Source organism: Caretta caretta, chromosome 3, assembly GCF_965140235.1.
Source record: "Caretta caretta isolate rCarCar2 chromosome 3, rCarCar1.hap1, whole genome shotgun sequence".
NCBI classification, from domain to species: domain Eukaryota; kingdom Metazoa; phylum Chordata; order Testudines; family Cheloniidae; genus Caretta; species Caretta caretta.
The window spans coordinates 6,473,180-6,499,314 of record NC_134208.1 but is presented as its reverse complement, the minus strand read 5'-3'; the positions used below and the strand labels follow the sequence as shown (position 1 = coordinate 6,499,314).

Genomic DNA, 26,135 nt, shown 5'->3' with positions numbered 1-26,135 from the left:
CACCACTCGCTGATGGGCTTGGCGGATGCTGCAGGCAGGGGTATCCTGATGAGTTAGCAGGGAGCTGCTCCAGGGGTTGAATGTGGGATTGCAGGGGCTGGTACCAGGAAGGGCAGGTGACCTTCAGAGACCCCTGTGGTTCTGTCCTCACGTTTCGTGGGTGGATGCAGACTATGGCCCTGGTTTTCAATACCAGTCACCACTGGTTGCCAAGCGTCCTCTCCTGAATCACACTGGGAGCTGCCACGAGAGCAACCTGCTGTCCCTTTAGTGACATGTATGGCCTTCAAGCTGCCTACAGCTCCATGTCGAACAGCTACGGCTGTTTGGTGGGGGGGTCTGGGCTTTGCGCCACCTTGAATGCACAGTAGGAGGGGTCTGGGTCGTAGCCCATGGGCCGTGCAGGCCAGGCCCCAGGGGTCCCAGAAGGAAAGAGATTCCACTAACAGCTGGCTTTGAGTGATGTCACAGGCAGCCAGGTACTACTGGGAACACCTCACGGCCATGGGGCTGGGCAGCTCCACTGGCTAACTCATTGATCTGGCCATGTGCTCTTTTATAAACTCCCACCCCGCTCTCACTGCATGGGTGTACACACACACACACACACACACACACACACACACAGGAGAGCCAGAAGGCCACGGCACAAAATGCACCCGAGACACTGCACAGATCACAGAAAGGAAAGAAATGCCAAGGCAGTTTATTTACAATGGTTGTATACAAAAAGACAGCTGGTGCCACATCTGGAACAGACCCCCCTTGCCTCTTCCCCACCCCTTCCCCGCAGCTCCCACAGCCAGATCCTGTGTCGAGCTGGTCTCTGAAGAGTGGGGCCCTGATTAATTGCTCTCATCATAAAAGCTCCAGAGAGGCCACTTTATCAAGGTCTCTCAGTTAATCAATGCCCTAAAGGCCTTATCCGGCTGTAGTGGCCAGCGAGACCTCACTTGTGGGAAACCGATGTGGTGCACAGGGCTCGGTCTAGCTGGAAGGCTCTGTCTGCAGGCCTGCTGGAGTAGAGAGGCTCCATGCTCCGGCTCTCTGCCCTCTGGCTTAGAGCTGGATGGACCCCGCCTCAGCCTTTCTGCTTTTTCTAGGAGTGAGAGGGAAGGTCAACCCCGCACACGGGGCTGTGAACACCAGCACTGGCTGGTCTTTCAGTGCAACCCGGCCCAGGGAACTGGAGGTAACCCTTTTCCACTATCTTCCTTACTAATGTGCCCTTGAAACTCTGTAACAAGGAGGCACCCACCATCTCTTCCAGGAGCCCACTCCACCTCCCAGCTGGGATGAAACCATTCTGAATATCTAGCTTCAGCTTTTCCTCACTTCCCTTCGGGACGTCACTCCTTGTCCTGCTGGCCTCAGCAGTAATTCTCCTCTCCATGGACACAGCTAGCTTGAAGCTAGTTATAACCTATGATCAGATACCCACCCCCGTCTTCCCTGTTGCTGTCATCTGGGCTCCTTCAGGCCCCCCTCATCTCTACTCCTTGCATCAGGATCGCTTCTGCTGCCCTGCACTGGATTCTCTCTAGCTCACCATGGAGCTGAATGTCTCTTCTCCCCGCAATCCCAGCCACAGGTGCCTTCTGCCCTCCCTCCGCTTTCCTCACTCCAAACTGCAGCAAGATTTTCTGCTGCTCCATACCTAGAAAAAGGGATCTCTCATTAGAAGAGACATCCCGGCTCTATCTGACAAATCCTCACTCTTAGGGAGATCACAGGGATTTTGAACTTCACTTCACTATAGCCAAACAAGTGTCTCCTACCAGCAGATAATGCCATCCTAGGAAGCTATTGTTTCTCATTGGTGGGGGGAGAGAGGGAGGGGAACCTGTTAATTAATGTCTGACAATACTGAATTGCTGGAGGAGCATTATTTCCAAAAGACTGCAAGAGCTTCTGGGAAGAACAAAGCCAAACAGTGCCAGACCCCCGACAGGCCTGCCGTTAGAGACAGAAAGAAGAATAAGACCGAGACACCAAAAGGAGATGTTTCATTTGTATTGATGACCAAAGTTCATGGCAAACACAGAACAGGCTACACGCACCCCCGAGAGACGACTTTCCTGCCCACAGTTACAGAGAGATGCAGACAGGGCAGCCCCGTCCGCTCGGCACTGATCCCCAAATTAAATTCACCCACGCTGCACATCCCTCTCCCACCCCGTCGTGTCACCTCCCCTAACTTCCAGCGTCACCGACCCTTTGTTCGTTTGGACTCTTTCTTAGACACTAATGATGAGGAAGTAAAAATGAAACCGTGGAGAGGATTGTAGACTTCCCAAACGGGGTGTGTCTATTCCCTCCCGCCCCCCATCCTCCCTCCAACAAACACCCCCCTGCCCCATCTCTCTCCTCCCCATCCCCCCGCCCTCCCCCAAAACAAATAGGATGGCTTCACTGGTCAATCTTTACATTCACAAACAAAGCAAGCAGAGGAACTCCCCGTCATCGGTCGCAAAGCTTCACCGGAGCTGTCAGTCCAAACCGCCACCGTCCTGGCCTCTCTACCTCGAGGCCTCTTCCTTGAGCTCCTTGTTTTTCCGCACCTCTTCCGCATGTTTGTCCTGGGGGAAGGTGGAAGGGGGACCCTGTTAGTGTGCTGGGCTTCAGGACTCAATGATGGGCAGCGACAAGGGGACTGTGGAGCGGTTTGACTGGGAAGCAAGGACAGAGGGTGGTGGCCCAGGTTCCTCCCCCGTGTAACACCACCAAAGCCACCAGTGTCATGATTATTAAGGGCTGCACTGGTGCCCAGGCACGGATAGTCCTTGGCCCAGATCCAGAAAGGCGGAGCTGATCAGACAAGACCACACTGCATGTCCCACAGGGCATGTCCACGCTGCAATTAAAAACCCATGGCTGGCCTATGGCAGCTGATTCAGGCGCGTGGAGCTCAGCTCCCAGGGCTGTTTAACTGCCGTGTAGACGTCCAGGCTTGTACTGAAGCCCGGGCTCTAGGATCCTGCGAGGTGGGAGGGTCCCAGAGCTCAGGCTGCAGCCCGAGACAAAACATCTACAGCCCTGCGAGCCTGCGTCAGCTGGCATGGGCCAGCCGCGGGTTTCTCATTTTGCATTGTAGACGCGTGCTTCGACTGGTCTTCTCCGTCTCACTCTCGGATACAAGGTGAAGGCTGGAGAAGGTGTTTGGAGGAGGCTAGTGAGGAGAGGAGTTGGCGGAGGAGCAGGACCTGGTGCACTGGAGTTGGGATGGATTTATTTATCTCTCTTCCAGGAGCTAGAAGAGGTCTATTAATGTTCAAGGGGTGCGGCCCACGGGGGAGTGTGTGCGCCAAGGCCTCCTCGCTGGTTTGTACCAGGGTGCTGTCCTCTGTGGATGGCACCTGGCGGGGGTGCTGTAACCCAGGAGCAGGGGAACTGCATATAGGGCAGCCCCAGGAGCTGGGTTTAGGAGACAGGAGGTGAAACGGAGCAAATGAATGTTTAGAATGAGCCGTTTCCCAGGCTGTGGAGTCTCCCTGGGAAGGTGCTGGGCGTCGCTTTGCTCGGTGCCTTTCAAACTAGCCTGGACAAAGCAGCAGAGAAGTCTCTAAGGAGGGACCCATGGTGAGGGTGATCGTCTGAGCCTTGGGAGACCTGGGTTCAAATCCCTGCTTTGCCCCAGGCGCCCTATGCCTCAGTTCCCCCATCTGGACAATGGGACTCATCGCACTGCCCTGCCGTCCAAAGGGAAAGACAGTAAAGGCTGTGATGTGCTCAGATAAGGGGGCCATCGAAGTACCTTAAACTGAGACATAGACCAGCCTGGATCGGCGGCTGGGGGAAGACCAAGAGAGAGATTCAGTGGACATGCCTTGGCACGAGATGGAAAAGGGGGCCAGCAGCTGCCCTCGTGAGCTAGCCGACAAGCCCAGCTGTTTGTCTGTCTGCCTGGCCTGTCTCTGACTCCTGTCCAGAACTGCCTGGCTGTCCCCGAAGGTCACCCTGCTCTGCCACCCTATTCTGAGCTCAGCGCCTTTCAGAGAGGCGCTGGAGAGAGGGATAGGAACCGCCATTTGGAAAGCCCCATCCCAGCGGTGGGTTTCTGGGACTGGAGTCTCCCTCCCAGGCAGGCAAAGGGAAGGGAAGGAGAGAGATGGTGGGGTTACCAATGACCCCTCCCTTTCCATTGGGACAGGGGCAATCACTTAACACCAGCCCAAGTCAGATTAACAGGCAGGCGGTCGAGGGAAATGATCATCACTGAACAAGGCAGCTGCCTTTGCTGGCCCTCTCTCAGCGCGGACCCCAAAATCTGTGCTTCTGTACTGATGGGAGTCAGGTTCCCGGGCAGCTCCCCCATCTCCCTCCCGCCCACCGCACTCCGATTCCTGCTCCAGTCTGTGATTATCTTGCTGCTACCCAGCAGCTGGAGGCGCTGATTGGGCCCAATGAGTCACGTGGTGCAGACCCCCTGCCCAAACCCACCCCCAACACCAGCAGCTGCAGCTGGCCCCCTCGCAATTAAGAATGAAGCTGCCGAGATTAAAGAGAGCTAGGAGGGAACCAGCCCCAAGTGGAGCCAGGGGAGCAGGGGACGGCATGGCGAGGGACGGGGGCAATGCACTGGGCTGGGTCTCAGGAGAGCAGGATTTGGTTCCCAGTTCTGCCACAGACTTGGCCTTGAGCAAATCACTCGGGGCCAGCTTGGGAAAGGGGTTTAGGTGTTGCCCAGCAGAGCAGAACGAGGCCCAGCCCCTGGGTGACCCGTTGCTAAGCAGAACTTTCTGCCCTGATTTTGGTGGCTCCCTGCAGGGTCTAGGGGGATCGTTAAGTCCCTAAAAAGGGGGTTTTCTGAAGCAGGCCAGCCAGGAGTGAAATGCTGAGGAGAGGGCGGGGAAGGGTTAGGGGCTAAGTGGCTGAGCAGGTGTGGGCGAGAGATGGATGTCTCCGGGTGGGATCCTCAGCTGTGAACTCTCCCCCAGAGTCAGACACCTGAGTCAGCTAAGCTAAGGGCCCTAGCAGCCGAAAAACCCTCCTCCGCCTGTCCCGCTCACCTGCTCGGCCTGCATTTCCCTGAGTGGCTGTCCTTCATGTGGGTGTGGTGCTGCCCCCCTTATCTCTGGGTGGCCTGTCTCTGGCCCTCCTGCTGCGGGGTCTGACAGGTACCCGGTTTTAGGCCTGGCTCAGAGCCGGCCTGGTGGACCAGGCGCTGCTGGTGAGCCAGGCGGTCCCCTGCCTCCTCTGGGAATCCCGCTCAGGGCCTCAGCTCAAACTGGGTCTCCGAGCGGGGGCGGCGTCAGGGTTTACATCGCTTTGAAGCTTCAGCCCCCGGGGGATTAAGCGGGACCTGAGCCGTAGCTCTGATGAGGTCAGTGGCACCAGTTTGGTGGACTTAAGCGCCTGTCTGTCTGTTTCGGTACCTACATCCCTTTAAAAATCTGGCCTGTCATCGCTTTTGGCCTCAGTGTCCCCTCTGTCCAAAGGGCCTAATAACCCTGCCTCGGTCTTTACAGTCTGAATAGACAGGGCCTGTCTCTTACTAAGTGTTTGTGCAGCACAATGGGGACCTTGATCTTGGCTCTTCTGGGTGCTACTGAGATGTAATAACAATACGGGACACCCCAGGGCACCTGTTGGGTGCATCGATTGCGCCTTGCCATGCCCTTTCCTCGCGGCCCTGGGTCTGGCACCCTCCGCTCACCTTCTCCTGCAGGCGTTCCAGCATGGCCGCTAAGTGGGCCTCCCGGTTCTCCTTGTTGGACTCCATCCTCTGTGCCAGCTTCTCCTTGGCTGCCTTGATGAAGTTGTTGTTCTCCTCGATGGCTTTCTGGATGACCTCCCGCTCGTGCTCCCGCTTCTCCGCCAGGTGCTTCAGGAGCTCCGCTTCCTGGTACTGCACCCACAAAGCAAACAGGACAAGCCGGCTGAGGGCTGGGCGAGAGCCACGCAGAGTCCCGGGCCCGCTGGGGACAGCGAGGTGCCTGAGTCACGAGTGGAACCAGCTGTTCAGCCTGCGATACATAACCCCCGCTCCACCCCAGCCACAGCTGCTGCCTAGGAGATTGAGGCCTGGATCCTCAAAGGTATTTAGGTGCCTAACTCAATGGGAGTTAGGCTCCTAAATACCTTTGAGGATCTCGGCCTTAGTCCTTTAGCTCAAGGTGCGGCGACTCCAGCTCTTAGCTCCCACGGTTCAAAGCCCAGTGATGGCCAAGCTGCCTGTCATTCCACAAGCCCATGCTACGTGCGAACGTGTTTTCCTGCCTCCAGCTTTTCACGACAGCCCGGTTCCAAGCAACGGGGGGAGCTTGCAGCGTTGGCCAGAAAGAATCAGTGCAAGGTCTTACCCCCACCCCTTCCCAGTGCGCCCATGGGGCCCCGCTGGACTCAGTGGAGTCGCCCAAGGGTGCTGAGGACAGAGCTTGGCATGGAGTTAAGGCAGGGCCGGGGTTGTCCCCCCTGTGTGACTAGCAGAAGCGAGAGCTGGGAGAGTCCCATTAGGGCATCTCTAACTCCCTCTCCTGCGAAGGGCGATTCAGAGGCTGGCGCTGAGCCGAACTGCTGCCCAGCAGAGCTCCTGGTGGCTGGGTCAGCGGAGAGTAGGGTGGCCAACTTGGTAATATTTAAAAACCGGACACTCCAGCAGGAGTGCTGGAACCACCCCTGCCCTGCCTCTTCCCCCCCAAAAGCCCAGCTCCTGCCCCGTCCTTCCCCCATGGCCCTGCCCCCATCCACTCCTCTTCCCCCGCTTTCTGTTGCTCGCTGCTTTTCCCCTCCCACCCGCTCAGGAGGGACTTGCCTGCAGAGCCGGGGCTGGGAGCCGCAGCTGCCCGATGCAAGTAGGAGGTGGCCCCGGGTGAGTAGGGGCTGGGGCGGGTGATGACCCGGTGCCTCCCCCCCACCCCCGCCTACATAAACCGGACTTTGAGTGTCCGGTCAGTAGAGCTGACCGGACACCGTCAGGTCCCCTTTTCGACCGGACTTTCCAATCGAAAACTGGGCACCTGGCCACCGTAATGGTGGGGGCTGCTGAAGGATGATCAATAATTCACATGCCGGCAAACCACATGAGCTAGCCAGGTGGCACATGCCCACTGGGGGATGCCTGCCCGGGCTGGACGAGCGCCCGCAGCAGAGTGGCCCTGGTGATGGCAGAAGGCGCTTGACCGTGGCTTTGCACGGAGCCTGCCCTTTCCCCCCTATGGGCTGCGCCGTCTGGAGGAGGACGCGGGGCCGGGCGTCGTGAGTTCTTCACCCCGTGAGCCCACTACATTCAACTGCGTCCCCAGGGACCTGCTCAGATTCTTCCCAGAATCCTCTGCAGCTGTTCCCACGCCATGACACACCAGCGCCCCACGTTTCCCCAGGGCCTCTCTCCCGCCACCCGCAGCGCGAGCCCCGGGGGCCCTTCTGCCTACCTTCCGCCGCTCCTCGGCTGCCTCCAGCCTCTTCTGGATCTCCTCCAGGGAGGGGTCGCGCCGCCGGGGCAGGGAGGCGTTGAACTCGGGGATCCCGTCGAAGGACGGCGGCTTTAGGATCACCTCGAAGGACTGGCCCGAGGTGCGCTTGTTCAGCTCGATGACCTCCATGTCCGAAATGACACACCAGGTGAGGTCAACGGTGTCTGCTGGGAGAGCGAGCGAGCGAGAGAGGCGTTACCGCTCGCACACTCGCTCTGCCCCCTGCAGCCACGCACACCCGCTCACACACTCACCCCCCCACACCTGCTCGCACACTCACACTGCCCCCTGCAGCCGCTCACACACTCACAGCACCCCTGCAGCCACTCAGTCACACCTGCTCACACTCACCCGCTCACACACCCATCCACATGCACATTCACCCCCAGCTACTCACACTTGCTTGCACCACCCACACACTGCACCCACTGCCATGCAGTCGGACTGGCTCACACACTCACGCTCAACCTCTCTGCAGCCACACACACACTCAACCCCCCACAGCCACTCACGCCTTCTTGCATACTCACACCCACTTGCACACTCACGGTCCGCCACCACTAGCCACTCACTCACACTCAGTTCCCCACCAGCTGCTCACACTCACATCCACTCAAGCGTAATCCTCTGCCATCCACTCACACCAGCGCACACCTACTCAGTCCTCCAGCAGCCATTCACACCTTCAGTTCCCCAGTATTAACACACACTCACACACATATCCTCATGCACCGAGCATTCATTCACCCCCTATGCTCATGTTCACACTCCTCCTGGTTTACTCATCCCCATTCACCGCTCTTTTCCTCCGACATTCACCCACGCTTCCCCCCGCAGTCACACACACACTCCCCGTTACACACCAGCCACCGGTCACTCATCCATTTCCTCACCCCTTATCTCCTCATTCTCACTCACGCGCCCTCTCGTCTCAGGTTCCATCACCCTCTCTGAGCCAACACACCCACCAGCTCACCCTCCGCCCCCCGCCCCCCTGTGCCAGTCCATTGTTCAAAGCACAAAACACAGCCGGTTTCACGGCTTGTCCCTGGCAAGGAGGCTGCGGGCTGGCCTGGCTTACAATGGGCCCGGAGTGGGCCTGGCTGGGAGGAGCAGGAGAGTGCCAGGGTACAGGCAATGCCCCTGCGGAGACATGGCCCTTCATGGGCAAGGTTCAGCTTAGAGCAGATAGAAGGGAATCATGTATTAGGGGTTTTTTTTTCGGTCTGGCGGCTGAACCGAAAAATCTGGGCTGGGGGTAGGGGGGTGGGAATTGGTTTGGTTCAAACTGAAGCTGACTTATTTTGTTTTTTTGTGCTGAAATGAAGAGCCGGGCCGGGGGGAGGATCGTTGAGTCACACAATGTTAAGTTTGACCCAGAAATGAAATGCTGTTTCATTTTGTTTCAGTTGTTTTTTTGGGGAGGTGTTTTTCATCTCTCTCTCTCTCTAATTAGCTAAATAACAAACTGTTCCAACATTTCAAAAAAGCTTTCCCCCCCCCCCCACTTTTTTTTCTGGCAGAAACTATTTGCTGAATACAACCCGAACTCACTAGCAGTTTTGTTGACCTGAAAAATGTATTTTTGGTGAATTTGCTGTGAATCACACACTGGCTAAGGGGACGATGTCCCATTCCAGGGACTGATCCCCCTAGAGGATAACAACCTACTACAGCTATTTGCCACACACACAAAAAACGCGCCCAGCTCTGGGAGTTGTGGTGGATCACAACCTCAACATGCGTCAGCAATGTGATGCTGTTGCAAAAAAAGCAAATGCAATTTTGAGTTGCATGAACAGAGGCATGCCATGCACCTCACGGGCAATGCTAGTACCCCTCTACTCAGTGCTGGATAGGCCTCATTTGGAGAACTGTGTCCAATTTTGGTCACCACTGCATAGAAAGGATGGAGAGAAACTGGAAAGGATCCAGAGGCGAGCGACAAAGATGATGAAAGGTGGGGAACACAAGCCATGCGAACAAAGGCTGAAGGATCTGGGCATGTTTAGTTTGGAAAAGAGGAGATGAAGGGGAGACAAGAGAGTGGTCTTCATGATAACAGTCTTCAAATGCTTGAAAGACTGCATAAAAAAGATGGACAAAAGCTGTTCTCTCTTGCCACAGAGGCCAGGGCGAGAGGCAATGGGATCAAACTTCAGGATAGGAGATTTGGATTCAGAGTAACAGCCGTGTTAGTCTGTATTCGCAAAAAGAAAAGGAGTACTTGTGGCACCTTAGAGACTAACCAATTTATTTGAGCATGAGCTTTCGTGAGCTACAGCTCACTGCATCGGATGCATACCGTGGAAACTGCAGCAGACTTTATTTATACACAGAGAATATGAAAAAATACCTCCTCCCACCCCACTGTCCTGCTGGTAATAGCTTATCTAAAGTGATCATCAGGTGGGCCATTTCCAGCACAAATCCAGGTTTTCTCACCCTCCACTAAGCATGAGCTTTCGTGAGCTACAGCTCACTTCATCGGATGCATGCCGTGGAAACTGCAGCAGACTTTATTTATACTGGAAATGGCCCACCTGATGATCACTTTAGATAAGCTATTACCAGCAGGACAGTGGGGTGGGAGGAGGTATTTTTTCATATTCTCTGTGTATAAATAAAGTCTGCTGCAGTTTCCACGGCATGCATCCGATGAAGTGAGCTGTAGCTCACGAAAGCTCATGCTCAGATAAATTGGTTAGTCTCTAAGGTGCCACAAGTACTCCTTTTCTTTTTGAGATTTGGATTAAACCTCAGGAAAAACTTCCTAACTGTAAGAACAGCAGGACAATGGAGCAGACGCCTGGGGAGGTCGTGGAAGCTCCTTCACGGGAAGTTTTCAGAAGGAGGCTGGAGAGCATCTGCCTTGGATGGTTTCGACACAACAAATCCTGCATCTTGGCAGGGGTGAGACTAGGTGACCCTTACGGTCCCTTCTAGCCCTGTGGTTCTATGGCTCTATGATCCTATGCTTTGGCAATAGAAGATGAAACCATACAGGCTACAATGCAGCCAAGAGCCCAGTTTTCAGCATGAGCCAGTCCTTGTGGCAATCCGGAAAGCTAGACTCTCTGCTGCTTGGGACCAGCGCCTTCCAGAGTGACCTAACACTGCGCGCCAACACAAGAACAGAAGGTGTAAGGGGCCCGGCAGGTGGTGGTGGTCGGGAACCGGCCACTCCGTGGGCGGTGATGCCCAATTCTCATGGATCCTTGCTGTCGAGCATGACTGGGTCTGCCAATGCGAGTCACCTGGAATGATCCATCTAGCTGTGGCTTCCCTAAAATCAATCTGTGGAAACGCCCACTGTCAGTGCCTTGCATTTCTGACTCCTCGCCGGTGGGAGCCAGAGCCAACGTTATTATTATTCTCTAGCATCTGCTGAGTGCCCGCAGGGAGCACAGTGCCATAGAAAATACCCAGGAAATCATGCGCCCTGCCTCTAGATCCTTACAATACAAGTAAGATGAAGGGAGACTCAAGGAAGATTGTTCCTGTCTGAAAGGAACAGACCAATGGGCTACCTATTCCGGTAGCTTGTCTTTGACAAACGCCAATGCTTCATGCTTCTGACATGGTGAAATTCCTTTGTACCTGAGGGAAGGGAAGGTGAATTTCTTCCTGATCCCATGTGGTGATCCGTCTGTACCAGGAAGCATGAGGGTGGATGGCCCTGATCACTGTTATCCTAGCCAGAGGCTGTGCTTCATCACATAAATGCCCAGTGGGTTTTTTTTAAACTGTGCTAAGCTAATAGCGATTAGCGAGAGTGGGTTCTGCAGGCTAATTATAGGGCAGGAGAGAAAGGCCTTTGAGGAAAGAACAGCAGATGCGACCAATATCACTGATGTTAGTAATACACTGGCTAAAGGGGTGACGTCCCATTCCAGGCACTGGTCTGGCTAGAGGATAACAGCCTCCTCCTGCTACCAGCTCATGGAGTCTCTCCCTTAGCTGAAGTGGCTTTTGGGGCAGAAGGAGTGGGATTCAATCATCGCCCTGATCCGGGGTGCGGGTTGTGACGAGCTAGTTTGCTTTCCAGACGAGCTCGGTCTAGCTGATCTCCTGCCTCTGCCCTCCTTATTAACAAAAAGAAAAGGAGTACTTGTGGCTCCTTAGAGACTAACCAATTAGAGACTAACCAATAAATTGGTTAGTCTCTAAGGTGCCACAAGTACTCCTTTTCTTTTTGCGAATACAGACTAACACGGCTGTTCCTCTGAAACCTCCTTATTAAGGGATTTCCCAGCTGTTCCTACGAGAGCCGAGTGAAACTCTCTCGCACCAAACTTTGTGGTGTCATCCTCCCTTCTGCCAGCAGGCGGCCCTCACCAGCTGCACAGCCCCAGCCAGGTCTGGATGCCTCTGGGTCAGCCGGTGTGAACCTCACCCTCGGGGGCCCTTCCTGACCCAGACTGATGATTGCTGTGTGGGATAGAGCCATGCAGGGTCCAGGACAGGTGGGGACCCCAGGAGACCAGCTGTTTTCCCCACAGCAGGCCCTTGGTAATACCAGAAGGAATGAATGTGCACTGGTCCCCCTCCACCCCCCATCTCCTAACAGGAGCAAGCGGTTGAGTGACCTACCTTCGTATTTATACACTGGCTTGTTCAAGGGGTCGGCCAGGAAGCAGGAACAGAACAAGGACACGAGGGGGAGCTCCTTCATCTTCTCTTTGTACGCTGCGAAAACACCATTGGGAGAGTCAGTCTCCGCAGTCCCGGCTGATAGCCAGAGAATCCGGCCTGCTCTGAGTCGCCCTGCACACGTCTCCCTGACCGAAATGCAGCCACCTCTGGGATGGAGCAGCTGCGGGGCAGAGAGGAGGTTTGCCAGGAAGGACCCCAGAGCCAAACCCTCCTTGTCTGTCTCAAGGGGACGAACAGGTTCACTGCGGGCAGGGATTCCAAACCCACGGCTCCAAGCCCTCCCCTCCAGCAGTGAAATCGGTGGGATGGTGGCTGAGACAGGTCCTGTGCTGCTGAGTTTGGTAAACTTCTTTTATACCAACAGCTCCTCACTTTTCACATCACTTGTCATGGTGATCACACCCATTAGCCACTGGACCTAAAGGCAGGCAAGTGTTGCTGTCCCAGGGGAAACTGAGGCAGAGTGGACCAGGAACAGAGCCCCAGGAAGCCTGCCCCCTGCTGGAGTTGTAGCAGCAAGACTGGGTCTGCGGAGCTCTGCCGGGGTGAAGCAAAACCCCAGGGTTGCACCCCAGAATCAGGGGAAGCTGTGACCTGATCCCGGAGCGCTGAGTGGTGGCAGCAGTGGGAAAATGAGGAGGTGGGAGAGCAAAGCGGCATGCCAGGCATGTTCGACTGCATTGCAACACCCAGGCCTCCTCGCTGCAGCCCCCTAGGAGTGCGCTGGGAGGCGTGGGCATTGCCCATGGGGGGGGGTTGAGCCCATCTCTATGTGGGCCACCTCCTGCATCTTCTGAGCTGCCAATTTAACCAGGTGACTCTCCCAGGAAACTCAAAAGGAACAGAGGCTGGAGTGATTCTAGGCACCTGCCGGGGCTAGGGACCCAGCGGGGCGAGCGTGCGGCCATGCCTCATCCCCCCCAGCCCTGCACGTGGCTGATGGAGACGAAGGCCATTGCCTGTCCCACAGGAAAGGGGTCAGGGCTAGACGCCTGTAGCAGGGGGAGTGAGGTGCCGCGGGCTGGGGGTATCTCACGGCACGTCCGTACCAGCCAGAGTCATGGTGCTCAGGTTCCTTCTGCAGGCTGGGAATCAAGTGTGGCCAGAAGTTTTCTCGGGGCCTGCAGGAGCAAAGAGACCAGGTGGTTAGTGCTCAGCAGGGCTCCTGTTAGCGGCACTCTAGGCAAGCAGGGTGCTCACACACACACACATAAACAGCCACGCAAGCCGGACATCAGCACCCTTATGAACACAGCTCCCACGCCTTGCCGCTCATAGGTACACAACACCCACACGTGATCCATGGACACACCTGTCTGGCCACAATATACACTGACTCACGAGCACACAGGCAGACATGCACAGGGACACAGGGACACAAACTCACACATACTCACACACAGGGACACAAACACTCCCTCCCCGCACATCTCTCTGCCCAGCCCCGTGGATACAGCCAGACCTTTGCTAGTATCCAGTTTGCAAATACTCTCCATATATACCCCCCCTCACAAAGGGTTGCTCAAACACTCCAGCCGCCCCCGGGGTAGGTGGGATATCTCCACCCCCTCTGTCTCCTTCCCCGCACAAATACCATTTACTCTCTCTCTCTCTCATCGGAGACACAAACAGCCCCGCACCCACAAACACACGCACCCGGTGCCCTCAATATACGACCCCCCCACCCCCCCAACCACGCACCCCCCCAGACCTCCCCCCACCCCCGGCTCACTGCCAGCCCACACCCTGCTCGCCTCCATGATGTTCCCCCCCTTTTGCATTTCTACCAGCGATGTCCTTTAAACAGAATTCAAACCCCAGGCGCTCAGGGCACTTCAAGACACCAGGGAGCCGAGCCAACCAGCCGCACTGCGAGACCAGTGGGCTGGTCCCCACCGTGCAGAGTGGCCAGTGAGACCCCACAGGGCCTTAGGAACACAGAAGTGGCTTGCCAGGGAGAGAATCCAGGAGTCCGGTGCTACCACTAGGCCATCCTGGCTCTAAGCAGCACTGCTCATGGACCGGCCTTGCAAATTCCCCGTGCCCACTGCAAGCCTCGGGGGGCCCCTGGAGGAGCCCCAGATGGCTGAAGGCTGGCCTGAGTCATGGCAGCGGATGCAGCCTCACGGCACCAGGACGGGCCCGTTTGACGGCTCGCTGGGGAGGAGAATCCCCTTCAGCTGGGCTCGCCGGCCCCCCAGCCGAGGAAGCCCGAGGTTAATGGCGGGGAAGGGGATAGATTGGTGAAGACGGGGCAGGAGGTGGCGGCCCAGCTAATCCAAGGCAATCAGGCCTCGCCAGGTCCCGTGCCCAGTAACCCCACAGCGGGGGCTGAGCTGGGCATATGCCCACCCCCTCCTCCAGCCCCGTCATTCGAGTCGGGCTCACGGGGCCTTGCGGGCCGAGGCGGTTGCCAGGTGACCGTGTTCAATAGCAGCCTCATCCCCTGCCCCCTTCTGCTCAGCTGCGCCAACGCCCCTCAATCCCGACCCGCAGCCCCCTGCTATCCCAGCCCTGGCTCCCTACACCCTGCTGTGCCAATGCCCCATAGACCCGACGTGCAGCTTGTCATGTTATTCCCGTGCCTACCGACCCACCCACCCCTTCCCCCTCTCCTTTTGCTGATGCACCTGACACTTGCCCTGCAGCGATCGTACTAGCCAAGCTGGGGGGGAGGGAGCCCAGCACTGGCATAACAGGGGCCATTGTGGGCCAGGCTTGAGGAGCATCAGCAGAGCTGGAGGAGGTGAGGAGGGGGGCAATCAGGACAATGCAAACCGTTCTTTCGGAAGCCAAACAAAGCAAAGAAAAAAACAGCCACCGGAGCAGACAAAGCCGCTTTTCTTCCCTCCCTGCAGTGAAGGAGCCGCTGAAACGGGGCGTAGGTCCCACAGCTGGAGCGTTACGTAACGCCCGACGGCCCTCAGAGACCACACGCGGCCAGCACAGCAGGGCCTATATGGGTCTGTGGGTCACATATTCCAGCTTTCGCTCCCTGCTTGTCCAAGTTCGTACAGGTCGGGGGGTACCCGGCCAGGCACACATCCCTGCAGGGGTGCAGCGCAGTGCGAGGTGGAGGACAATGGGCAGGGGAGTCTGATACTCATTGCTAACGATACTCAGTGAGATTTACTCATAACACAAAGGATCCCTCAGACCACTGCCCAGGAGCTGGCAACCTGGCCTGGAAAGACCCATTCGACTACTGGGGCATATGCCACTGAAGTAATTTACCAGTGAAGTTATTTCTCCTACAGGGCGCAGGCGTCTCCCGGTCTTTCAGCCACGTGTGCATGGCCCGTGAATCCCCACCACGTTACACAGCTGATGCCTCTTGTGTTTGGAATCAGCACCGTCTCAGAGCCCAGAGTCCAATTTCTTTTCCTTATAATACACCAGGACGTGGCACAATTAATTCCCAAGGCCGAGAGACCCCCCCACCGGGGCAGCAGTTACTCCCTTAGCTCAGTTGGTAGAGGCCTGTCCTGAGGTTCAAGCCAATCGGATGACCCCAGTCTCGGATTCTGCTCCCCTTCCCCAGCACCGGTGCTTTCCCCGACCCCTAGCATGTGACTGTGGATTGGTTCCCGCAGGCTCTCTCTGCATAGCGGGCATGGCCAAGGTTGGGAAGACGTGGTATGATTTCCCACCAAGAGCTCTTTCTAAACGCCTCTTTAGATCATCTCTTTTCATTGTCAAAGCAAACCCTTTCATACCTTTCTCCGCCCTGCACATCAAAACTATTAGTGGCTGCCGCATCATACAAGCAACCCTACAATAACAAACCAGTCTGAAAAGCTCAGCACTCGCGAACAACCCGCTGATAAATAAATCAGCGAGTTCAACTCAGTAGGTGACCCTACAATAATAACCCAGCAGGGGGCAGCCCAGCGCTCCTGAGCAGCCCTACCATAATAAATCAGCGTGGCCAATCCACGCAGCCACCTGCAACAACAAACCAGTGGGTGGAGGCCAACACTCACAAGCAACCCTACAATAACAAAGCAGCAGGTGCAGCCCAGCACACTCAGAGCTGCCCTGCAATACCAGACCTAAGGTAAAATGTGTGTCTTGCTTATGGGCAACCCTACAACAACAAACCAGGGTGCAGAAGCACAGCAAGCGGGACTGGCTTTCTCGAAGGGAAATAGGTTTTGGTGTTGATTGTCAACAAAAAGAGGTTTTTCAGCTATGAAAAATGCACCAATGAAAAATACCTCCTCCCTCTGTCACCTGGAGCCTTTACAATAAAGATCAGCTGCTTACCTAGCTTAGCCCCATGGGACGTCTGATCTCCAGGTGCAGTTCTGTCTGTGGCCTGGGGTCTTCAGGCAGGCAGACAAGTCCCGTCTGGCCTTTAATTGGTGATCATGGCAGAGGAAGGATGCTGGCCTGCTCTCACACTAAACAGCTCTCCACCACAGCGGCTTCTCAGCCTGCCCTGCTCTGAGCTGTGACCCGCCCACCCCCCGGCCGGGAGGCCAGGCTGGCAGGATGCGATGTGCCCTGTACTATCCCAGCCCGGGTACAGTGGATAAAAACAGACGCTGGCCTCTCTTTAAATGGGTCGCCCAGAACAGTGCTGGAAAAGGGACCACAATTAAAATTCTTCCCAGTGTCCCCGATTGATTCCCCCAGGGCACAGGTCTTTATTCCTGTACTCATCCCGCTGCCCCGCTCTCCCCAGCTCCAGCTGGTCTCTGAGCAGCATCAGGAGCTGGCCCCCAAAGTAGGGGGTGTTGTAATAGCTCTTAGCCCTGCTGCAGAACCCTCCTTCTGCAGATCTCAAAGCCCCTCGGATTGCATTGGCCCAGGGAGGTGGGGAAAGAGTTTCAGCCCCATCGTACACATATGGGAAACCGAGGCACAGCGCAGTGACAGGTGGGTTTTCAATGTTAACCCAATGCCATTCCTATTGAGGTCAGTGGTAAACATCCCGCTGGCTTCAACGATAAAATGCCCATTGACTTTGGTGGGAGTGGCGCTGGGCCAACGCTGAGTGCCACTGGAAAGCCCGATGTCAGATGGGGGGGGCAGCAGCCGAGGCTGGCCTGAACCCCACTCTCCCCACTGCACTGGCTCCGCTAACGAGAGAGCCTTGCCAAGGCCGAGCCCTGGCCTGGCTAATTCCAAAGGAGGGTGCCCGGGGGCTGTGCATGAAAAGCCCCTGCTCAGCAGCCCAGGGTGTTGGGTTTGATGCAGGAATCTTTGGGCGAGGGAGAGCACTGGCCGCAATAGATGAGCATAAATGGTCCCTTCTGGCTGTGGATTCTAGGCTCGGGGGTTCCAGCCCTACCTCTGCCACTGACTCCACTCTGCCACATTGGGCAGGTTGCGTGCCTCAGTTTACCCATCTCTGAAAAGGAAGTAATAATAGTTACCTACCCAGAAGGGAGGCTGGGAGGCTAATAATAGATTGAACCTTATCGATCTCCAGCTCCCTGGGGCTATACTATATGCTTGTAAAGCATCCAGCATATTGAGGGCCCAGACTTGCTGACATCTCTAGGCGCTACCCAGGAAGGCTAATAACAGTGTATAGTTAGATAGCAGTTTTTGTGCAAAGTTCCGAAAGTGCAAAGCACTCACCATCGTTGTTACAAATGGGGAAACTGAGGCACGGAACTGTTAAGAATCTGGTGCCAGCTTATACAAAAAGGCCATGAAAGAGATAGAACCCATATCTCCTGCATGCCAGGAGCCCCACCCTTCACCTTGCTCAGGCCAGGGCTGGGCAAGACTTTCATAATAAGGACGAACTCAGTCCCTAAGGATCAATCAAATCCAGGGCTTGGGCCAGGCTCAGTGAAAGATCCAGCAAGGTCTGCAAGCTCTGGCTGAGTCCCCGGCGAATCTGGCTCGATAGCTGGCTACTGAAAGTCTACAGAGGGAGTGAAGGCCTTGCCAAAGCCCTGGCTGGGATGATTTAGTTGGGGATTGGTCCTGCTCTGAGCAGGGGGTTGGACTAGATGACCTCCTGAGGTTTCTTCCAATCCTGATCGTCTATGATTCTAAACTGCTTTCCAAGAGCTATCAAGCCAGGGATGGGCAGGCAATGCAATTCCCAGCCAGGTTTGCTATGCCCTATTGAACTGACCTGTTCCAGGGCGTGCGACCAGGTTACCAGCTGTGGCAGCTGCCTACGCTGGAGAGAAGTGCTGAGTGCGGAGGGGGCTGGTGCCAAATGTCCTGGCTCCTGGCCCAACACCAGGCAGGGATGTGCTGTAACTGACGACCCTCGTGTGTGTGTTTGTGGGGGCAGGAGTGGGCTGCAATGGAGAAATCCATTGCAGTGGGCTGGATAGGGGGGTCAGGTGAGGTGCCTGAGAGAGGGGTGGGTCTGTTGATGGAGGACGGGGCGTCAGTCATTGGGGGGGGAGGGCGGGGTTGCAGGAGAGATGGGGGGGGGGCTGCAGATGCATGTCGGCATTGCTCCAGGGTGTTAGCGGTTAAAGCAGCGTCCTCTGTGCCACCCTCTTCTTGGCATGCAAAGTGCAGTAGCTAAGGTCTCTGAGCTGGCATTGGACTGGCCCAGGGCCCCCGGTGCAGCCAGCTGTGGGCCCCCGGGTACCTCCTGGCATCCAGAACCGGCTCTAAGAACCAGCCCGTCCCGGGTCAACATTGTGCCACGTAAACAAACCCCACAGCAGGGGGAAAGAGGAGCCCAAACAATGGGCCTGGCCTCGTGCCAGGCCCGGGGAGCTGGCTGTGAGCTGGCGTGCTGACAATGGGTGGATTGTTTCCTCCAGCTGGGGGAATGGGCTGGGTTTGGAGCCGTGGCAGAATCGCTGGGCGGCTCACCGAGCCCCATCTGATCGAGCCCGCGCGCTCCCGCCCCTCGCCTGGGTCTGGGGCAGCACCGACCAGGCAGGTCTGGAAGCAGGGCCCAGATGGGGACAACTTTCCTCTTTAATAGCGAGGTATGGCCAGGAGGTGACAGGCCCGGGGGGAGAGGCTTTGAGCAGTGCCCTGTTGGGATCACGAGAGAACACGGCAGGTGGGGAGCTAAGAACCTGCCTGCCCCCTGTTACCTGGGGAAGCAGCAGAACCCAAGTGGATCTGCCCCAGCAAATCTCCAGGAGCCACCCAGCCTCCTTGTTATGGAGCCTGGGTTGGTGGGGGGGGGGGCTGGGGTGGTGTGGAGGGGAGGGAGGTCTCAGAGGAAGGGGTTTCCTCCCTGTTGTGAGGGCTCCTATCTTCCTCGGCCTTGTGGGCGGCACGTCCCGGTCACTAAGGGCCCAGCACATTGTCAGAGCGATAGGACTCGGAAATGACAGTAACCCTGCTGGCCACGCCGGTCTGGCTTCGAGCCAGGGCTCTTTAATGCCCAGAGACAGAGGATAAATGAGGTCACCTCTGTGCATCTCAGAGCAGGCCTGCAGCTGCTAACCTGGCCATGGGCTCCTCACACACAGCTCTGGTGCTGCACCTCAGTCCCAACCGAGAGTCCCCCCCTCACCCTGCTATCCCAGTCCTGGGAGATCCCATTCCCCACACAGCCCTGTCCATGCCCCTCACTCCTGACCTGCAGCCCCCGCTGCTGTCCCAGTCCTGACGCACCTCAATCCTGACCTGCAACCCCCCGCCATCTCTGTCCTGAGATCCCCCTCCCCGAAGTTCCTCAATCCTAGCCCGCAGCACCCCTTGCTATCCCAGTCCCCTCACCCCCGCTGAGGTGCCTTGATCCTGAGCCACAGGTGAGCGCCATCGACCCTCCATATCCCTCAGATCCCCATCGCCTTGTCTCAGGGGAAGCCCCGTGGCCCGGCGCGCTAGAGACCTAGTCACATCCCAGCAGGAGGAGAGTTTGCTAAACTGCTCTTTGATCCTCTGGGTTTGGAGATCACAGAGGGCCCTGGGGTCACCCCGCCTGGCCCTCTAGCTCTCCCGTCAGAAACCACACGTGCATTGAAGACCAATGGGTTGTCCTAGGCTACAGTGGCAGTGGGCCGACACCTGACTCATCCAAGGGTCTTGGGGGGGGAGGTCCCTCTCTTCTGCAAGCACCTGGCCTCTCTCCATGGAAACCCCTCTGTAAAACTCTGTTATTTCCTGGACAGCCCCAGCCACACAGCCAGGGCTGAGCAAAGAGCGCTCCTCTCCGGGGATGTCACGCTAGCCGGGATAGGCTGGGCCACATGGGAAAGGGGCTAATGGCGGGGAGCGGTTTGTGCTGGTGTCTGAACACCAAACGTGTGTCACTGGTGGAGTGAATCCTGCTGCCATTGCGACGGGTACTCTGGAAAAACCTAGACTCGCGAAATAGGTCAGAAGTCGTTAACCCATCGTTCCCCCAACTCCCGGGCACCAAGCGAAGCCACATGCTGGGGCAGCGTAGACGTCCCAGGGCCCAGACCTACTGCCCCCGACCCAGGCTGCTCCCTATTCAGCGAAGGGGGAATTTCCCCCGCTGCAGCAGTGTGCGGGCTGATCCCACGGGTGGCTGCTGCCACTCGAGGCCGACATAGTTACAAAACGCGGGAGGGGCTCTGACGTGCCATGCAGCGTGGGGACAGCCTGGCCAAGCGTGCACAGCCCGGCCACCTTGACTGGAACCCCTCTGCTCCGATTTAAAGGCACCTTCCTCAGCGGCTAATGAAGAAGTGTGCTGCAGGGCCCGCGGGCTAGCCCTTCTGAAGGCCTGGTTGAAGTGAACGCTTGAAACGATTCCTCCCAGGCCCCAGTGGATGTTTGTCCATCTCCCAGCATCGCCACACAAATCTCCACATTGTACCTCTTTACTCAAGAGAGGCTAAGAACTGGGATAGCAGGGAGGCTGCAGGTCAGGAGTGAGGGGCCTGGACAGGGCTGTGTAGGGAGCCCAAGGCTGGAATAGCTGGGGGGCTGCAGGTCAGGATTGAGGGGTACCAGCATCACAGCTTGAAACAGCCTGAGGGCCAGGCAGGCTGCGGGGCAGGGAGCCCACCAGGACTGTGGAAGCAGGCGCTGATGGTTAAAACAAACCCACTGACGACTTCCATTGAGTTTTGCTGTGAGCACTACTGTTTGCTAGACAGAAGCAGCAGCCGCCCTGCATAATGCCAGATGAGCTCATCTGGGCTGAACAATGAGGCGTCCGTGCGTCTGGAAGGGCTGGTGCGATTTGCCTGCACAGCCCTCCCCAGGCGGGGAAACCTCCACCCTCTCCAGGGCTGGTTCAGCTTTTAAAAGCTCAGTGCCCTCCAGCTGCCACCCAGTCCTCTTCTCTCTCACCTGCCTCTCCCCATCTGAAATAATATTTAAAGACATTGCAAGGAAAGATCGTTTCCTGCCTCCATCAATAAAGCAGACTGTGCCCCCCGAACCCTTTCCAGCACTGACAGCATCCTCCCTCCCCCCAGCCTGGCTGCTTCTTCACTTCTTGCTGCTTTGGTACCAGCTGTTCCCATCTAGTAAGGCAGGGGAAGCCTCTTTGGAACTCTCCGTCTTCGGGACGTCCCACCTGGGAACCCCCGGTCCAGGCCCCTGCCATCCCGTCCCACCCCAGCTGGCTCTCAGGTGGGGCTGCCCCCACAGGCGACATCCTCGGGGCATGTTCCGGAAGCATGGAGTGACCCTAACTGACTCTACTTGGGGCTAATGGAGTTTTCCACCCAAAGGTTGGGTGGGGTGCGTGGACAGGGAGGCAGGAATTTGCAGCCCTCCTCTCTGCCAGTTGGGAAGTGGGATCAGAGAGACCTGCCAGCGTACAGCCGGCAAGCCTTGAACTCAACGGGCCTGATCCTGATCCCATGTACACTGACTTTACCCCCATGTAAACTCACTTCAGTGGGGCTACTCCTCATTTACACCAGCTGGAGATCAGAATTAGGCCCAATGCATCTATTGTGGGGTTGAACAGGAAAGAAAGACACAGAGAGAGAGAGAGAGAGAGAGAGAAAATCCCATGCAATCCAGGTTATGGCTAGACAGATTAGTATGAAAGAAAACGTCAAACATACAGGATCCAGCCCCAGAGTAAAGGCTGGCACCCACTTTTCAAAGGAAAAAACCAACCAGTGCATTTAGATTTGGACTCACTGCCCTTTCTCTCTGCCTGGGGGGATGCACCCACCAGCTGGGCACAGGGAGCCCTGCTCCAAGCACAGATGAGCTCTGGGATGAGGAGGAGGAGGGAGCTGGTGCCCAGCTGTTGGGGTGGAGCTGGGAGTCTCTCTCTTGGAGTGGTCCAGTGGCTACCACTCCTGGATGCTGCTAGAGGTACTGGAGCCTGTGCCTCACCAAGCAGCAAAGCAAAGGGGTGAGAGCGAGCCAGCACGTGGGAGTCAGACAGGACAGGCAGACAAAGAGGGAGCCTGCAGCTGGACGCACCCAACGACGGGGAGCCACTCTGCACGTGGGGGATCACGGCGCTTTCAGACCCAGCCCGGGCGTCTAGGAGACATGGAACAGAAAGACGGCAAACGGTGCCAATCGGTTTTGTAAAACCCCCTCGCGCCACTTCCTCCCCATGGGATTGTCCTGCTAACCCAATGCCGGGCACAACCCACCTGGGATCCCAGGGTTCAAACCCATCAAAGCAACAGACCCCCCCATGCCGGCCTCCCTGCCTGAGCTCCTCGCTGCTTCCCCTTCCTTAGCGACTTACCCCCAACACCTGCTCTGTCTGTCGCTCCTGGTGCTACTCATTCACTTACTGCTGCTGAGGGCTCCTGCCAGCATCAGCCCCGCTTGCCAGCCTCTCACCATGACATCACCTCCGAGCCAGCCGATTGGCCGAGCCCAGGGCCTTTGCTGATTGGGCAGCCTCTTGTCAGGGAAGCAGGGATTGCCTGAGTAACTCCTTGCAGGCCAGGTACCCAAAGGATGATGTCACACAAAGAAGCTATTTTCAACTCCGGGGGAGAGGCTGGGAGAGAGCAAAGCTGGCTGGAGAGATCCGGGGCAACTTTGGAGAACCCTATTAATGGACATGACAGGGATCCTCAAATGCACCAGCCAGGATCCTGCCCCGATTGTGCCACGTACTGAACCTGCACCTACAGGGAGACACGGTCCCTGCCCTGAAGAGACTCCAAAGTCCAGCTCCTGCTCCCCGTCCAAAGGGCACTGGGGGGACCTGAGCCACCATTAAACAAACAAAGAGACAGAGGATGAAAAATCAGCCAGATCTCACTCAATCTGTCATGCACCCCACGGCGGGGGTCAGATTCTCAGCTGGTTTATTTCCCTTGTCTTCAGGGGAGTGAGGCCTCCAGGGAACCTGCCCCTATAAGACAGAAAAGACTATTTTGTCCAGGCTAGTTTTAAAAGTCTGAAATAATGAGCCTTCCCCGCTACCTCACAGCCCCTACTGCATCTCCCCCGGTGTTTTTCCTGCTGCTCAGGGTAAATCGTCCTTTTATTAATTAATTAATTTAATTAATTAATTAATTAATCGTCCTTTTATTAATTAATTTGTTTATTTACTAAATGAGGCCAGAGTTCCCAAACTGCCCTGGCCTTGCTGAGCTCGCACCTATTCCCACAGGGCCCAGTCAAATAGCTCCAAATCCTGGCATTTATTTTAAATAAACCTCAGAAATTCCACTAAAAACCACATTAAGGGACCCTTCCAGTCACACAGTTAAGCACTCCAAAGTCAGATGCTGCTGGTTTTCTTCCAGTTTGAGGTAAAGTTTGGGGTGGTCGTTTATTATTAATATTACAGTAGCACTTCAAGGCCATGACAGCGTTTGGGCTCCACCGGGCAAGGATCTGTACAAACACATAGCGAGAGATCATCCCAGGGCTGAAGAGTTTACAATCTAAATAGGACGTAAAGGAAGGATCATTATCCCCATTTTACAGCTGGGGAACAAAAGCACAGAAAGACAATGTGAGCGGCTCAAGGTCACGCAGGGGGTTTGGAGCAGCTCTGGGAACTGATCCTAGATCTCCTGAGTCTCTACCCAGTGCACTAACCACAGGCATGTCCTTCTCCTAGACCCAATCCACCCCGTCCTAATTGCAATCCATTCATAGTCAGCCATGTCGAGCAATGATCCCCAGCCCTACATCTCCAGGGGACTGCGTATGTACATGCTGTGCTGTCCTCTGTTGCACAGAGTGCATCAGACCAGATTACGTATCTTGTTTCCCTCTCAATAGCAGAGGAGCTGCTTCCTTCCCTCCTCAAGGGCTGCATTTCCGGAGCTCACGGTCATGGGCCCCATTTCTGACTGCCACAGGTAACTGGTTGGTTAACAAGTGTGACACCTGTGTTTACATCCATGGATCATTATAAATGGATCTGCAAAGCAAATTCCAGAGGAACTTGATTCATGGCTGGAAAATGCCAAACAGTCTAAAAACCATAAAAATGATAAACCCTGGGATGAAATGTAGCAAAAGCCATTCCGATCTGCTCCGGATTTCTGTTGGGATATTCAGAGGACCAGAAAATTAAAGTGGATGATTTAAATTGTCTGAAAGTTCATTTAACTCCAGAGTTAATCCATGGACCACAAATCTTCAATTACAGGAATAAACTCTTCCACTCAAGGGAGAAAGGTGAATGACGCGGGTGGAACTGAGATTGGATTTATTATAGCCTGATCAGGCGTACATGTGACTTGGGTTTGAGGGCAACCCAGTCCGGAGGTTAGTTCTCATCATAAGAAATACCAGGCAGTTTGGCAGAATGATCTGTCCCCTGCTCAGGTCTAGAGTAGCAAAATGTGCTGAAGAGCAGAGGAAGATGCAGCAGAGCTAAGCGGAGAGGGGCAGAGCAGAGGGCAGTTGAACTCCAGGACTGAGAGTTGTGTGTCCAAGTCCATCACCACCCAGGTGCAATGATCGGACTGGACTAGCAGGGGCGTGGCAGGCCGTGGAGATTCGCTGATGCCTTGACACAGAGCTGTGTTGACTGTCCCTGCCTGCACCAGGCGTGTGCTGCTCAATATCATCCATTGCTCATTTCCATCAGCAGCGCCATGCCTGGTGGAGTTCTGCTGTAGAAAATGTGTTAGCAGGAGCCAGAGTGGGACGGGCATCTCTGGTCCCCATGAGAACATAGCAAGCCCAGGAGTGGGGAGTCCCCGGAATGGCAGCCTCCCTCCTCTGAGCTGATCAATCGATCCACATTTCTCTTGCACCTAGGCTGGGCTCCTGGAGATGTTGGGCGAGGTCGCCCCATCTGCATCAAGAGCACTGGAGAAGGTCTCCCCAGAACCACGGACGCCAAACCCATCCCCCCACCCACCCGCCTTGATGGAGCTTGGGCTGGCTCACAGAGGCAGAAGACCCGAGAGACATCAGGCCTGTCTCTAAACAGACCCCAGCCCAGCATGGCCGGTGATTGCTGGAAAAGAACAGCCTCCCTGTGTGACCGTGTGCAAATCAGTCCATCTCTCCCTGCCTCCGTTCCCCACCTGGAAAGTCAGGTAAGAGTCCTGGGCCTCTCTTGTCTATTTAGATTGGAAGCTCTTCTGGGCAAAGACAGTGTCTTGTCTGTGCAGCATCCAACACAATGAGGCCTTGATCCCCACTGGGGCCTGAGCTACGGCAATACAAATTATAACTGGCAAACAAAACCAATGGGGAATGACCGTTAAGGCTGCAGCAGGATAAGCCCCATCCCCGCAAGACTTGAAAAGCCAGGGAACAAGGGGGAAGACTGGTGCATTCCTTTCCACCAGCAACATCTCGCTCATGTCCTCCAATGTTTCCCATGGCTTTCCTTTCCACCTGCAACGGATCCCCCCAAAGCAATCCACAGCTCCGCTTCACCAAACTCGCGCCCAGCACAGATCCTCGACCGTGACCTCCTATGTGCCGATCGCAGTCACAGCCCCAGATCAGCACATCTGGCTGGCCCACATTCCGTGCCTCTGGGGAGCGATTTTCCTGTAATGTGGCTGTGAGTGCTGCTGAACCAGGGCAGAATTGTCCTCAAATGCAGCCGGGGACGCAAGCCTGCAGCTGCAGCTAATGCGTTGGGAAAATGCTCCAGGGACAAACAGTACCAGGCTGTGCACTGCAGTCCAAACGGAGTTCAAGTCAGCCTCGCGAGAGGTCACCAGCATGGCCCTCCAGGTCAGAGATGCCTGGATAAGAGCTAAGTGTCACTGTTATAGGAAGCCC

The 26,135-nt window shown here is 56.0% G+C and overlaps 1 protein-coding gene across 7 annotated transcripts; it reads right to left on the bottom strand.

Moving 5' to 3' along the window:
• Nucleotides 1–676: 676 nt before the first annotated feature.
• Nucleotides 677–22,796, bottom strand: STMN4 (stathmin 4). 7 transcript variants are annotated; one of them, XM_048845862.2, is made up of 7 exons: nt 22,660–22,718; nt 22,383–22,445; nt 13,121–13,192; nt 12,009–12,104; nt 7,374–7,582; nt 5,657–5,936; nt 677–2,579 (listed from the first exon to the last, which is right to left on the bottom strand). In XM_048845862.2, the coding sequence occupies exons 3-7, from the start codon at nt 13,131–13,133 to the stop codon at nt 2,461–2,463; spliced, it is 717 nt and encodes a 238-aa protein (XP_048701819.1). In that variant the 5' UTR covers nt 13,134–13,192; nt 22,383–22,445; nt 22,660–22,718; the 3' UTR covers nt 677–2,460. The 7 variants fall into 7 exon arrangements, with proteins under 7 accessions (XP_048701819.1, XP_048701818.1, XP_048701822.1 ...); XM_048845861.2 differs by lacking the exon at nt 22,383–22,445 and having other exon boundaries at nt 22,660–22,796; XM_048845865.2 differs by lacking the exon at nt 22,383–22,445 and having other exon boundaries at nt 7,374–7,579; nt 22,660–22,796.
• Between the last annotated feature and the right edge of the window lie 3,339 nt (nt 22,797–26,135).

Bases quoted from the DNA above. Each gene is read 5' to 3' on its own strand.
- STMN4 (XM_048845861.2), bottom strand. The intron at 7,583-12,008 runs GTAGGTCACTCA...TCGCTCTCCCAG, and splicing joins GCCAGTGTATAAATACGAAG to CAGACACCGTTGACCTCACC. The intron at 2,580-5,656 runs GTGAGCGGAGGG...ACCTTCCCCCAG, and splicing joins TGGAACGCCTGCAGGAGAAG to GACAAACATGCGGAAGAGGT.